Source organism: Colossoma macropomum, unplaced genomic scaffold (assembly GCF_904425465.1).
Source record: "Colossoma macropomum unplaced genomic scaffold, Colossoma_macropomum, whole genome shotgun sequence".
In the NCBI taxonomy this organism is placed as follows: Eukaryota; Metazoa; Chordata; class Actinopteri; order Characiformes; family Serrasalmidae; genus Colossoma; species Colossoma macropomum.
The window spans coordinates 1086778-1103339 of record NW_023494808.1 but is presented as its reverse complement, the minus strand read 5'-3'; the positions used below and the strand labels follow the sequence as shown (position 1 = coordinate 1103339).

The following is a 16562-nucleotide window of genomic DNA, read 5'->3' as shown; positions in this document are numbered from 1 at the left end:
ATTAAGTTTAAATTGTGGGCTTAATTTGTTTGTTCTAACTTGTCCAATGTCAGCAAAAATAAGCATTTTGATATGTATCGAGTTTAATATATTTGCACAAGAAGTAAAACATAATACATTTTTTTGGCCTGTGTGTTAAATGAAGCTAATAAACAGTAATTGTGTATTAAAATGTGTATAATGTGCTCAGCTTTCTGTGCTCTATGCTTAGTTTTCCACCAGTAACATTATTTTATAAAAACACTCTGAAATGCCGTCATATTCAGCTGCTGTAGTGATACAGTGCAGAGAGTCTGGGAGCTGATGAAGGCAGTGAGAGTCAGCGCTGTACAGTTCAGTCTGCCGTCTGCTTTCCTCTCCGTCACTCTGTTTCTCCTCCTTTCTCTGGCCCCAGGTCGGAATGCCTGATGAATCCCAGCAACCAAACCGCTGAACTCTCTTAACCTCTCAGCCTTGTTCTCCACAACAACAGCTCTGTAAGAGGGAGCTCCTGTATTTCCTGTTCCAGCTGAGACGTTCTCCGTGTGTCTTTGGAGGAGATCAGATTTACAGTGTTTCTGCATCAGCTGTACAGTTTAACTACAGAGACTGAAGAGCTTCTAAACAGAGGTGGAGAAAACTGCCCTGATCAATCACTGGCTATGATAGCATTTTTTCCCACTGTATATACAGTAAAGACTTATATAATGTAGAATTAAATCTTAAAAACTCAGCACCAAAAAGCTTTATTAGATGTCTTATTGTATTTATATTTAGCGTATTTTAGGATCAACAAGAATTTATTCTAGAAATCATGTAGATCAATTGTAATTTTCTGTTTACGGTAATTTTCAGATTTGTTCCTTTGAAATATGAGGCATTCTGGATATTAATTTTATTAGAACTTCACACTGGATGTTAATTTTACTAGAACTACATTCTGGACGTTAATTTTATTAGAGCTTCATTCTGCAGGGGCTCCTGAGTGGCACAGCCATCTAAGAATTGGCCTTCTCGTCAGGAGATCTTAGGAGATCAGGCTTAATACTAACACTAGTGACACACATGAGTTACAGGTGACAGGAATCAATGATCAGGAGAAGCTGAATGCGGATAGGTGGATTGTATGGAATCTGGAGTCAGTTGACCTCCCAGAGGATTTTGGGAGTTGGAGTTTGCAACAGAGTGAGTAGTGGAGCCAGGGAGAGGCGTGACAATACTCCCCCCAAGGAGCCCGGGACAGATGAGGAATGAGGCCACCCACGGCAACCGCCACCCACGGGTGCCATTGTGGTGCTTGAACGATGAGGTCTCACAGGATAGGAACCCCAACAGGGGCAGGACAGGAACTTGGTCATGATCGTCTCATAGGATGACCCTGGGACGAGGAGCAGGCTTTTCAGGGTGTCGGCTGTGGAGTTCGGCCAGCAAACCTGGGTCCAGGACATCAGAGGCGGGCACCCAACTTCACTCAGGACTGGAAGCTCCCAGTCAATCAAATACTGCAGAACACCACCATGGCGTCTGGAGTCCAGCACCTGCCAAACAGCATAGATAGGGGTGCCCCTGACCTCCAGAGTTTTTGATCTCTTTTAAATGTGACCTGTATGCAACATCTGTCTGAACAGATCAGCTCCTAAACCGACCCGCATGCGCAGAAGAACAATGCTTCACATGGCTCGTCCAGAGGTAAACAATCATGACAACTAGCGAACGCCTGTCGCTCCCAGAGGGTTCAGTTTCGTCTTCGCATCACATGAGCGATTATGAAGATCCAGTGGTTGACAGCTGGGCTCATCACCCACAGTGTGTTCGAGTTCACCGTAAAAAGGGCACGTTATTCGGCCACGGCCACTTTAGTGAGATGAAATTCACATTTTTCACCTTTGACATTAAGCTAATTCTGCAAGAGATGCTGGAGGACCTGACAGATGTGTCTAACATGTGTATCGAGATCGGGAGAATAGATCAAAATATCATCAATATAGATCGTCACGAAGTGACCAATCATGTCTCTTAACACGTCATTGATGAAGGATTGAAACATGGAGGCATCATTGGCTAGGCTGAAAGGCATTACTGTGTCCTATGTAGTTGTTCTAAAGCTAAGGAAACTTCTTCGTGATGCCATTAAGACCCCTATAGTCAATGCATGGACATAACTCACCATCCTTTTCCTTGACGAAGAACAAGCCAGAAGCCGCAGGGGAAGTGGAAGGCCGGGATAAAACCCTGTTCTAAGTCGTCCGTAAACTAACTCTCCATGGTCCTTTCCTCCTCTTAGGAGATTGGATATATTCGGGACTCAGGAAGGGTCGCGCCCTCCGCCAGATCAGTGGCACAATTGTAATCACAGTGAGGGGGTAACTGGGTAGCCTTATTCTTACTAAAAACCTCTGATAGGTCAGAGTGTACTTCAGGGACATCTGGCTGGGCTTTAATCAATAATCAGGAGAGGCTGAACGCGGATAGGTGGATTGTATGGAGTCCGGAGTCAGGTGACCTCCCAGAGGATTCTGGGAGTTCGCAATGGAATGAGTAGTGGACCCAAGGAGAGGCATCACATTTTGAACATTAATTTAATTAGAACTTCATTTGGGCTGTTAATTTTATTAGAACTTCATTCTGGATTTTTTTTTTTAAACTTAATTCTGAATTTTTCTCCGAAATCTTTTATTTTATTTTAGAGTAAATTGAACCAAAAAGAGAAGAACAGACTTTGATCCCCATATAGGTTGTTCACCAGTTTCTTATTTAAGTTTTCTATTCCAACTTAAAAATTGCAGCTGCTACATTACATTTAAGGTGGAATGTAAAATTCCACTGAGAAGCCAGACTCAGCAGTGCAGTTCCTTTACTAATAGATCCTGGATGAACTAAGAAGAACACAACTTCTATAGGAGGGTGGGTTCAGGCTCCGCCCCCGTCTGACTCACAGGTTCAGTAACATAAAGAATGTGAGTGGGCGTGAGAGAGCGAGAGAGAGAGAGTGAGTTTAAAGTTGAAGGTGACGTAGACCCTCAGAACGTAAAGGGTTTAGCTGTACGTGTGTTTAATCATTAACCCTTCAGTGGAGGTTTAAAGCGCTCTGCTCTTCAGGGAGAAGCCACTGAGGGCTCGACTCCTCCAGGAGCTTCAGCCAGAGACTCAAACCAGCCAGAGAAGCTGCACCACTGTGGACAGTCCAGCAATCATGGGCTACTTCTGGTTCTTCTCTGCTGAAACGTGGGCGCTCCTGCTGCTGTTTATAAGCCTTTTGGTTCTGTAAGTACATTAAATATTATTTTTATATTCAGAAACGAAAACATGGCCAGCATTGATTCTGTATAAGTTACATTTTTGTGTGCTTTTCTCAAACTTAGTAGCAAAATAATGGGAAAATCAGTCATCATCAATTTATATATGTCATAAGTCTTATATAGAATGATCTGTATTGATGCTATAAGATATTCTATAGCATTTTGGCTTCAAGCTGTATTACTATAATAAGTAATCTTTATGATAAAGTACTGGAATATATACTATATCAAAAATCCTATAGAAATATATAGTTTACTACAGGATGCTACACCTGTATTATAGATTACTGTAAGAGCTCTACAGGAATATTATACAGAGAAAATAATATACATTATTATAGATCATTACTGTAGTTTACTATAGGACACTATACCAGTATTACCCTGGCCCTAATCCTAACCCTAACTTTAGCCTCAGCCCAAAACCTAATCCTAACCCTCACCCTGGCCCTAATCCTAACCCAAACCCTAATCCAGTGTGTCTCCAGGTACAGGATGGTGTCAGTGTGTCTGTATCAGCTGGTTGAGGATGTTGATGATCTGTATTAAACCTGTTAATGTTCAGTTCCTCTCAGTTAAACATCTACAGATCTGAACTTTGACTCCCCAAATAAAGTGAAAAACAGCTGAATTCAGCAGATTATAAACACATTTATTTACACAGTCAATTTAAAGTTACTTCACAATCTACTGAATTACTATATGAGTGAAAGTGGGGAAAAGTTTGTGCACCCAGCTTATATCATAAAGAGAGAAGTCCAATAACAACGCTAATATATTTGTGGGGTACATTAGCATTAACGTAGCAACCACCTGGGACACAATAGCAACCACCAAAGAAACCATAGCAACCACCTAGCAACACCCTTACAACCACCTGGGATACCATAGCAACCGCCCAGCAACACCCAAGCAACCACCTGGGACACCATAGCAACCACTCAGCAACACAACAGCAACCACCTGGGATACCATAGCAATCACATGGGATACAATAGCAACCACCCAGCAACACCCTAGCAACCACCAAAGAAACCATAGCAACCACTCAGCAACACAACAGCAACCACCTGGGATACCATAGCAATTACATGGGATACAATAGCAACCACCTAGCAACATCCTAGCAACCACCTGGGATACAATTACAACCACCTAGCAACACCCTTATAACCACCTGGGATACTGTAGCACCCACCTAAAACACCCTTGGAACTGGTCACAGCCTTTTCCTCAGGAAACGCGCTGCTCTAGTTTGTGTGTGTTGGATGCTGCTGTCCACTGATGCTCTATTCCTGAGTGACCGTGTTATTAAATCATTTTCAGATATGGATATTGGCCCCATGGTTTCTTTAAGAGGATCGGAGTTCCTGGGCCTAAACCTTTACCCTTCATTGGGACCATGTTAGAATATAAGAAGGTGAGCTAGAAAACATCACAAGCTTATTATTAATATTTTCTGGTGCGTTTACAGCTGACTTATTATATTTAATATAATTATTCAACACAACATTTTTATGACTTTTTATACAGTACATGTACATTTTATACCATTCCTGTTTTCAGGGATTCCAATATTTTGATTTGGAGTGCTTCAAGAAGTACGGGAGAATTTGGGGGTGAGTTTAAGTCCAAGATCGACTGAGCTGTACTGTATCTTTACATTCTGCAGTAAGACGTACTGTTACATGCTGTAATATAATACATTTGTACTATATACTTCCATACTGTAATGTCCTGTTGCTGTTGGGAAAATGTCGTATCTGAAAAATGTTAACATCATTCTTAACTTTGAGTGGATTCAGAGCCCCTAAAGGGACATGGTGTATTTTTTTCAGTAAAAATCTGGTGCAAACCAGATTCTATGTGGTGAGCACCAGACACTTTCAGCTGTGCACCAGATGATTAGGTGAGCACTAAATACTATGTGGTGAGCACCCGAAAGTATCAGATGTACACTGGATACTATCAGGTGCACACAAGATACTATCAGGTGCGCCCTAGATACTATGTGGTGAGCACCTGATACTATCAAGTGCGCGCTAGATATTATGTGACGAGGACCCGATACTATCAGATGCGCACTACAGCACCTGATACTATCAGATGCGCACCAGATAGTATCAGGTGCTCACCAAGTAGTATTGGGTGCGCACCAGATTTTTATACGCAAGGTCTCTGTAAGTTGGAGCTGGAATTCCCAAATCATCCTTTTTCTGAAAAGAGTGATTTTTTTAAAGAGAATTTGAAAAAGCCTTTACAATGTGGGCAATTTAATGATCAATGGACCAGTAGAGATACTTTCAAATTACTTGGGGAAAAAACAAAAACTGTAAAGGTGCCATTTTGAAGTTATGAGGCTTTGTTTTTACAGTGATTACATGATGTATATATTTATATCTGCATTCTGTAATTTACTGTATCTTTAATGTATTCTTACACACACTACGCTACCTATAGGAGCTGTACTGTACTGTATCTGTACTGTACGTATATATCAGTGAAGGTTTCTGAGAGTCTTGTTGACTCTGGCATGTTGATTCATGTCCAGGTTACTCATGTAGTGCTGGCACGAAAAGCCTGATAATGTGTTTATAACAGTCCTTATCACACTGACACTCGGCTACTTTACTTCTGAGAATGACCGCTTTGACTTTACTGAATACCCACAGGCAGAGCGCAGCAATATACATCATGTTATGTAATGACAGCCTGATGATCTTTGGCTTCAGCGAGATACAGCATCGCTGATGATCTATAATTTTCTTCTTGGAATCACTGTAGCTGTTCCTGTATAGACGCTTCATAAAGCCTATATTGTTTTTCCAGTGTTTGAATAAAGACGTGTCCTGTTTTTAGGGTATATAGTTACGTAAGTAGCTCAGGAAAGAGGCAGAGAAGTGTTTCCTTACAAACATGGCTGTTTTTTGAGTTTCGGGAAAAAAATATAAAGAGTTAACTGTTGGATTCAGGCTCTGCAGCCAAACGTGATCCTTTGTAGCTACTGTTTTGAGCTGAACATTGGTAAAAATAAATTTAATTAAGGTTTTATTTTTGTTAAAATCTATAAATTATTCACACTGGACCACGATAATGTTCGTTTAGAGTCTCTACATAACGTTGAATTACTAGGCAGGTTGGAAAAGCTAACATTAGTTTGATTGCTCAGCAATATATATATATATATTTATATATAATAATAATTTGGAATTAATAACAAACAATTTTGACAAAAATATTAATTTAGGAAATATCAGGTGCAGTTGCTAACATTACGTCACCGTCCCCAAAAAAACAAGTATCTCCAAACTGGTAACTTACGGAGCCCCGCCTGTGACATCCTGCATAAACAAAAACAGTGCACAACCATGACTGAGTAACGCATGGGAACAAGATAATTAAGCCATGTCCATTACTTAGTAAGGCGTGGGAACGTGATAATTAAGTCATGTCCATGACTTAATAAGGCGTGGGAATAAGATAATTAAGTCATGTCCATGACTTAATAAGGCGTGGGAATAAGATAATTAAGCCATGTCCATTACTTAGTAAGGCGTGGGAACGTGATAATTAAGTCATGTCCATGACTTAATAAGGCGTGGGAATAAGATAATTAAGTCATGTCCATGACACAGTAAAGTGTGGGAATGAGATAATGAAGTCGTGTCCATGACTTAGTAAGGCTTGGGAACGAGATCCTAATGTGTGGCCACAACTCTTACTAAGACCAGTGGCTGATTCTAAATGGATTCAATGGTTTCCTAATTGGATCTAAAGGTGTTCTATAGGAAACTAGCTTTTTCTATTGAAAACCATTAAGCCAATTTCCTATTAGAAAGCAAAACCATTAGGTAATCCTGTTGGTTTCAAGTGGTCCTTTTTCAGCAGGGCTGATTTAAATAATTGACATATTGTGGCTAAAAAGGTTAGAACCACAGTGATCACTTTGTAATTGTTGTTGTTTGCAGTCACGCTAAAGTAGACATGGTGGCACATTTAATAATGTCCAACTAGTTTCGCTAGATTACCTACAAAACTACAGTCCAGCTCAGTAGCACAGCATTTTAAACTGGACTCTCAACATGCAGCAAATCTAACCAGCTGCTTTAACAGTCTGATGTAAACAGTTCAGGCATTAGACACAGAAACAAAGGCTGAGTGGAGTTTTCGTCCAATCTCACCACAGTAGCTATGAAAGAGCCCGTTTGTGGGCGGAGCCTGAGCTCGGCGAGGGCTGTGATTCTAAATCTGATTTCTTTTCCAGTATATATGATGCTCGACAGCCGGTCCTGTGTATCATGGACAAAGACATCCTGAAGACCATTCTGGTCAAGGAGTGCTACTCCCTCTTCACCAACAGACGAGTACGCTTCACCACCTCATTCAGGAGAACCGTGAACCTGGAGAACATACCTAGTATTTCTCATTAGGACACTGTTGCTATTTTTCAACCTGTTTCTAGACATTCTATTTTAGATCTATATTTATCTAGAGAAATGATCTTACTTCATTGGCAGGCACTGTTTTCTATGAGAAATATTAGCTACAGTAGCAGATTTACTAAGGTTTTGCATGTTTTGCAAACTCTGTTTTGGTGTTAGAAAGTTTTTGGCTGTTGCAATTAACTAACAACCTGCTCATAATAAGATCAAAGGGTTAATCACTACACTTTTGTCTTATTTGCATATGCATATATATGAGTTCCCCTCCGAAGGCGCAGAATAATAGGTGGAGATTATTATAATGAAGCACCTATTATGATTTTTTTCCCCATTTCTGGCAGCAGTGTGTCAAATTTTGGCTTATTATGAAGAATTATTATGATGACATGGCTTATTTTCTCAATAATTTGACTCAGTGTATAGAAATAATGACTCATCTTGAAATATTTATACCTCCTTGAAGGGCAATAACTCACTGTTTCATAATCTTGAGACCACAAGTCATTATGGACGCATTGCTGAGAGGGGAAAACTGTGTTTCTTTCCACTACAAGTGGAAAGTGGAAACAAGCGTCTATACAAAAAGCTCATGATGTGATTATACAGCTCTGGTCATATGTTCAGTGGAAAGTTGTGTTTGTGTTCATTTTCATGAAAGTTCTATAATAGATTAGCCGTTAAGTTGGGCGGCGCCACCACCAGCGTAATGTCAGTAGACTGTCAGTAATCAGTGCCTCTCTTAGTAAATCTGCCTCATATTGACTGGATTTAAGATCAAGACGTCATTTTTTGCACTGTAATAAAGTAAAATTAGTTGTTTTGATTCAGATGGTAATTAAACTGTAAATGTTGTATAAACAGCTGTAAATGATTTAGCTGAATCTGTAGATCGAACTGAAAGCTTTCTTCATACCTTCTCAGGCTGTAAGCAGGTGGTCTAACGGTGCCCCTCTTTAATTCAGAATTTCCGTCTGAACGGCCCTCTGTACGACGCCGTGTCCATCGTGGAGGACGACGACTGGAGGAGAATCCGCAGCGTTCTGTCTCCGTCCTTCACCAGCGGACGACTGAAGGAGGTGCGTGAGCTCTAAGGACGGGACGATACGATGAAAACATATCATCATGATCACGATACATAAACAGATAGTTTATTCACAATTTAAAGTATTTGGGGAACAATGAGAATCATTCTAAAAGTCTATTTATGGTAATTTTGTTACAAAATCTTGTTACAAAATTAAAGTAAAAATGCTTTTTTTTAAATATGAGCCATTCTGGATATCCCCAGCTCTATTAATGATTAAAAATATAATTTTTTTCTGCTTCCTACAATTCATTTGTAACCCATAGAGTATTAGCATCATATTACAATCATTTTATACACGTATCTCCATTTGAATTCATTTTATATTAATGCAGACAGCGATTTTAAAGGATGTGTAAACAATTATTAAATTTGAAGACCTGTTGGGATTCAAATTCACAATTTCCTAAAAATAGGGTGTACCCTTAGACAGCCACCAAACCTCTTTTATATTTTGAAACCTCTTGTGTAGTGGTATAGTGTAGTGGCTAACAGCACAGCAAAGCAGGGTTCAATTCCCCGTCCAGGCAAAAACTCAACAATATAACATGGGGGCGTCCTCAGTCAAGACTTCTGGCTACATTCACCCACATTGACCATTTCCATCATATATTCTGAAAAATGTGTTGTCATGTCATTTACAATGCCAAACATTGTTTTGTTGACACCTCTACTGATAAACTTCCATTGAGATTAACAACAGTTAGTTCAAGGGGGTTCATTACTGTGTGTTTCCTCAGATGTTCGGCATCATGAAGATGCACTCTCGCACTTTAGTGGAAAATCTAGAGAAGACATCGAAGCGAGGAGAAGCAGCAGATGTAAAAGAGTAAGTGGACATGGATGAGCAATAGATGTGCAAGTCTGTCCTATATGTGCTAGCAATCCTAAAATACCAATAAAAATACCAATAACAAATCATGATATATTTACTACCAGGGTATCTTATGTATATTTCAATTGGGGTGAAACTTAATTTTTCCACATTGTTCTGATTTGACGGTATTTACTATATTTTCAGGTTCTTTGGACCGTACAGTATGGATGTGGTGACTAGTACAGCATTTAGTGTTGATATTGATTCTCTAAACAACCCCAACGACCCGTTTGTATCCAACATCAAGAAGTTGCTCGAATTTGACTTCCTCAAACCTCTTTTCCTCATTGTTGGTAATGCATCATTTGTAATATCCTAATGTTGTATAAACCCAAAAACAGTACAGAGGCAAGATGTGTAATGTTTTATCTGTCAGCTTCAATATTTTTTGTAAATATACACTCATTTAGAAATTGATGCCTGCAATACGTTCCAAAAGAGTTGGTACAGCTGCAGTTAAAGACTGGGAATTTTGATAAAAGGTGACGTAAAGTAATGCAGTGCTCTGATCTTGCTTGAGTATAAAAGGAGCATCCAGAAGAGGCTGAGTCCTTTATGAGCGAGGATGAGTCAAGGCTTAACGCCTTACAAAAAATACATCAGCAAATAGTCCAACTGTTTAAGAACAGTGTTCCTCAGTCAGGGTTTGCAAAGATTTTAGTTATTTCACCCTCGGCAGAATCCAGGGAAATCTCTGAGCATAAAGAAAAAGGCTAAAAACCACATGTGAATGCCCGTGACCTTCGACACCTCATACAGCACTGCATTAAAACTGGCATGTTTCTGTGATGAAGATCACCACATAGGCTCAGGAATACTTTGACCAACCGTTGCCAGTAAACACCGTCCGTCGCTGCATCCACAAATGTAAGTTAAGACTGTACTATGCCCAGTGGAAGTCAACAACAACAACAACAGCCAGAAACGCTGCCGACTTCTCTGGGCTCGAGCTTATCTGAAATGAACTGATGCTCAGTGGAAACATGTATTGTTGTCTGATGAGTCAAGCTTTCAGATTGTTTCTGGAAATACTTGACATTGTTTACCACCCAGATTGTTACCAGCATAAAGTTCTAAATCCAGCGTCTGTCAAGGTGTGGGGGATATTAATGGGTAACTTGCGCATCTGTGAAAGCACCATCAACACTGAGCACATATTGGAGCAGCATATGCTACCTTTTTAGATGCCATCTTTATCAGAAACGTCCATGTTTATTTCAACAAGACAACACCAAGGAACTTTCTGCACATCACACCAGCATAGCCACATGATCAGAGAGTGATTGAAAACATGTGGGCCATAATGAAAATGCCCCATACGGTTGCACAGATGAAGACTGAAGTATCTTCAGTTCACAAGTGAATATTAAGTGTTGTTAAAAGGAAAGTAATGTAACTCAGTGATAAATGTGTCCCAGCTTTTTGGAATGAATTGCAGGCATTAAATTTGGAGCACATATTTGCTAAAAAAATGCTGTATACTGTGCTTGGCTTTCCAATCTCTGTGTACATAATTTTGGCTTATCTTAAAAACATCTATACAGTCTTAAGAGACTTTGTTCAGCATAAAAAGAAACTAACTTAGCCCAACTAGAAGTCATTGTTTAATTAATCAGTGCTGCACCATGCCAACTTCTCAAAACATAATTAGATCACGTTTTTTTGCTGGCAATAATAAGCTCCTAGAATAAGAAGTAAAAATGACAGTTGTTTTGTGTCCTCCTTTTTTAGCACTGTTCCCCTTTGTCGCACCTCTGCTGGAGAAAATGGACTTTGCCTTTTTCCCGCCAGCAGTGACTGATTTCTTTTACGGTTCTCTGCAGAAGATCAAATCAGAACGTGTCGCCAAGGACAATAAGGTACATCCATCAGAATGTGGAAAAGGAATATCTGAGAAACTAATAACATGCCTTTTTTACTTTGGATTCTCACTTCAATCGATCTTCAGCAACATAATTTAGATCCGATTGGTTTCTTTGTTTTTCACTTCCTGCAGAAGCGAGTGGACCTTTTGCAGCTGATGATAGATTCTCAGAAGTCAGAAAAATCAGAAAAAGAGAACGTCAAAGACTCTTGGAATGGTATTACTTTTATTCCATTAAAAAGAGCCTTGATTAGTTTCGATCGATCTTCATTGTAGGATCTATTCTTTGTTTTGCGTTAGACAGACAATGGCAAACCGGATATTCCATTGTTTTTAATGGAGCTGTGATGGAAAATCCTGCCAACGGCAACGTTCCGCAGTCCGCAGTGATAACTGGAACACTCCTTCAAGAGTTCAGCTTTTGCCATTGACGGCAGCGGTGGAATAAACCGGTTGATGATTTTTGGGGAGCTGTGGATGCTCAGTTTCTTGTTGTTGAGTTTAACCCAGTTAAAAAATACATTCCTATTCACTATAATAATCTTAGTTTGAAGCTACAGAAGAAGTTTCACATTTTGATAAGTCATAACTTTGTAACTATTGATGCATAAACATTTCAGAGGCTGTTCTTCACTTTAAGTGAAGCAATGTCTTCCTACCAAAACACAGAAGACACAGAGAAACATGTTTACTCTTACATGGTTTGCTGCAAATCTGGAAAAATATATGTTTTTTCACACAAGGAGCAACCAAAATAAGGGTACAGAGCGTCCTCCTGCCTTTTTCCACCTTAAGTAAACAATCTACACTGCTAAAACCTTCATAATCATCCATTTAGACCAGTAAACCACAGTCATCGTGCTGCCGTCGGCCACATGCAGATATGAGGTGCAAACATTTGAATGCAGCATTACACTCATTTACGATTGTCCTTTCATGTATGCTTGTTTATGTATGTTTTATCTTTCTAGGTCTGAGTGATCATGAGATCCTGTCCCAATCAATGATCTTCATCTTCGCTGGTTATGAGACGAGTAGCAGCACTCTGTCCTTCTTCTTTCATAACATCGCCACCAACCCAGAGACGATGAAGAAGCTTCAAGAAGAGATCGACCAGACCTTCCCCAATAAGGTAACTGACTCTCTTTTTCAGTGCACTTGCACAAAAGCATAAATGCTGCAAACAAATGGCAAAAACGTAGATGTCAAAATGATTGTTGCACAGATTGCATTTCAGTTCAGACAGTGGATTACGGAGTTATAGGTATTTCTTACCGCAAATTGCAGTGCAGTTTACCTGTACAACAAAAGTGAAAAGACCCTAGAGTATACCCCTGAGGAACCCTGGACCAAACTGAACAATTGTAGTGCACTGAAAAGCAGAAATTACATCCAAATAAATGTTTTATTTAACAAAATACATACAACAATATTAGCCACCTGCAAACATGATTCGTGTCTTGTTTTTTAAGGCTCCAGTTCATTACGATGCAGTGATGAATATGGAATATCTGGATGCTGCTCTGAATGAATCACTCAGGTTGTACCCTGTTGCTGCTCGGCTTGAAAGAGTCTGCAAGAAAACGGTGGAGATTAACGGCCTGACCATCCCCAAGGACTCTGTCATTGTCGTTCCTGTCTATCCTCTCCATAGAGACCCAGAACACTGGCCTGACCCTGAAACCTTCAACCCTGAGAGGTAGAAAGCCACTCAAGAACAGACAGAGTGTTACGCATTGCATTGTTTAGAATTATATTTACAGGAAAGTGATTACTCAAGTTTGGCTTGTCATATAAATACTTTCTGTTAATTTATTCCCAATAATAACTTTTACATTATTATGAAACTGTTTCTTTAAATCATTTATTCAATATTTTAAGTTTTTGCTTGATTTGATTATGGCTTTTGCGTCTTCTTGTCTGCAGATTTTCATTTTCTGGGCATTTACTTTACAATATCTAACGAGGTAGCCCCTTCAAAGCTCTCTAATACTCTTCTATCTTGTTTTCCCCTCCTGTGTAGGTTCACTAAGGAGAATAAGGAGAGTATAGACCCCTATGCCTTCATGCCTTTCGGTGCAGGACCCAGGAACTGTATTGGAATGAGGTTTGCTCTGGTGTCCATGAAGCTGGCCATCGTAGAGATACTGCAGAGATTCGATGTCAACGTTTGTGATGAGACAAAGGTTAGACTATGCTAACACTACTAGATGACTTTCAGTTTCAGAATGTATCTCCATTTTAATCTAATCTAATTTGTGACCACTGTTCTAGACTTTGGATCTCATTGTTGCCTCTCTCTTTCTAATCAGGTTCCTCTAGAGCTGGGCGTCACTGGACTGCTGGCTCCAAAAGACCCCATCAAACTCAAATTCACCCCCCGAAAAGTGTCCCACTCTGAAGACCTCTGCAACAACAACCATTCTAGCTCATAGGCTCCTTGTACATGTGGACACCTCATACTTTTCTACAGCATTACCTCATTTTCTAGATGTTCTTCAAGTGTAACAGTTTATAGGAAGAAAAGTCCATATTAAACCCAAATTCATAATAATATATTGGTAATGTCATCTTTTTTTATTTGTATTTATTCTTGTGGGTGTTTCATTGACCTGCTTATACTCTACAGTTCTCCATATCTGGATGACTACTACTTTGCAGAAAAAGTAACCGAAGATTTTGGTTTATTTATGTATAAATTCAAAGACATTTAAAGAGGATTCAGTAGTAATTGTATCATTGAGATATATGGCCAAGCACAGAGCTACTGTTTTTACTCAGTTAATGAACCAAACATACGATTCCTGTACAAACATGCAGACGTAAATATGTCAACATTGTAAAGCTGCAGTTTTGACTGCATTTTCCACTGCAGCAGCATCCTACATCTCTTATTGATCACCTTATAAAATATAGAGTAGTCGTTACATCGAAAGTAGTAAGCGAGTAAAATATTATTCTGATTTCTTGATAGTGCTGTCAATATGGTGCCGCAGAAAAAGTTTCAAACTTTAATAAGTCATAACTTTTGAAATTATGGATGCTAGATGCATAAAACTTGCAGCGGTTTAAGTTTTGCTTTAAGTTTTGTCTTGCTACCAAAACACAGAAGACACAAATACATGTTTGCCATTTTATTACTTTCCGCAAATCTAGAAAATGATTGACTTTTTTCACATGGGGAGCAAATGTCAAACTGTGGCATGTGCTACTCATTCCACAGTATAATTTTGTCAGATAAGTTTTGGTCTTAAAGCAGTAAAGCTTTCTCAATTATGAGATGTTAAAAAAAAAAATCATAGATATGTCATTGTGCCCAGCAGACAGGCAAAATTTTAGACTTTAAAAGTGCTAATGGCCTTTTTGACTTGAAATAAGGGCTAAAAACTGTAATAAGTCATATCTATTGAACTATTTATGCTGGATGCATGAATTGTGCAGGAAATATTCTCTGGTTTTCAGTGTGTTTACCAACCAGAACAGATCATTTATAATATTGAATAGATGTTCATTAGCTATTTCAGTGTAAACTGCAGTAAATGTGTAGTCAACTTGTCCCTCTGTATCTCCACTCTGAAGTGTGCCAGATCTTTAATATTTTTATACTTTTTACTCACATCTGTACTTTTATATTAGGTATTATTTATAAAGTAATAAATATTTCTTTTTTTTAACTTTTAAGCTATTAAAAATTAAAACAAAATGTCGATCTGTATGAAATGATGAGAAATCGCCCTCAGACATGCTTAATACTTTCAGGAACTAAAGTGTGTCCAACAGACGAGTATGTCCTCGTTAGTTTCTGAGAGAGATGCTTTTGGGATTGAAAAAATGCTAAAGCTCTAAAGTACGGTGGCAGACAAGACCTTATTCATAGTTCAATTGAAAACACTTTGCAAACTCAAACGCACTGCAAACACAAAAAACACTTTCGTCAAAATGACCACGTGACCAAAGAATCCATACTGTGATTGGAAAATGAAGCCTATTCTTTTGTTATGAAAGAATGAGTTATTAAAAACATCATTAACACAGGCTGATTGTCTACAGTGCCCTCTAACAAAGACTGGCAACCTGGTAAACGTTCTTTTTGATCTTACATTCAACATATTAGCACAATTCTAACCTTTATTTGAAGAATAATGATTGAAAGAAAAAAAAACTAAATCTTATTATTAAATAAAGATTTTGCCACAGTTGTTGGTTCCCCTTCTTGTACCCCCATTATAGGAGTCTCTCCTATAATGCTTAATGGGACTGGAGAACACATGGCTCAAGGATCTGAGACGTTCCTCCAAACAGAACCTCTCCAGATCCTTCAGATTCTGAGCTCCACACTGTGGACTCTCCTCTTCAGCTCATCCTACAGGTCTTATATTGGGTTTAGGTCAGGGGCTGATTCTAGCCTAACTAAGGGGATGAATTCTGTGGTCAGTGAACTATTTCTGAGTTGATTTTGATATGTGTTTTGGATCATTGTACTGCTGGAAGATCCAAACTATGGCCCAGTTTGAGCTTCCTGGCTGAGGAGGTCAGGTTCTGATTTAGTTTCTGCTGGTACTGGATGGTCTGTGAGACTATGAATCAGGACAAGTTGTCCAGGGCCTTTTGAAGAAAAACAGCCCCACAGTATCACAGATCCACCACCATACTTCACTTTGGGGATGAGGTACTTTTCTGCATGGCAGTCTTTCCACTCCAAACTCACCTCTGCTGTTTGTTGCCATAAACCTCTCTTTTGGTCTCATCTGACCACAGATCACGGTTCCACTGAAAGTTCCAGAACATATGGCAAACTGTAGGAGCTGGAGTTTATTGCTTCTTGACAGCAGAGGCTGATGAAGGCAGTGAGAGTCAGCGCTGTACAGTTCAGTCTGCCGTCTGTTTTCCTCTCCGTCACTCTGTTTCTCCTCCTTTCTCTGGCCCCAGATCGAAATGTCTGCTGTGTATGAATCCCAGCAACCAAACCGCTGAACTCTCTTAACCTCTCAGCCTTGTTCTCCACAACAACAGCTCT

General features: G+C 39.4%; 1 protein-coding gene across 1 annotated transcript; it reads left to right on the top strand.

Annotated features, from left to right (window-relative positions):
• The first annotated feature begins 2977 nt into the window (after positions 1-2977).
• On the top strand, positions 2978-14099 carry LOC118797885 (cytochrome P450 3A30-like). Its single transcript, XM_036557180.1, has 13 exons — positions 2978-3243; positions 4605-4698; positions 4845-4897; positions 7543-7642; positions 8683-8796; positions 9545-9633; positions 9826-9974; positions 11413-11540; positions 11678-11762; positions 12517-12677; positions 13018-13244; positions 13569-13731; positions 13858-14099. Exons 1-13 carry the CDS (start codon positions 3173-3175, stop codon positions 13978-13980), a joined length of 1557 nt encoding a protein of 518 aa, XP_036413073.1. The 5' UTR covers positions 2978-3172; the 3' UTR covers positions 13981-14099.
• The last annotated feature ends 2463 nt before the right edge of the window (positions 14100-16562 follow it).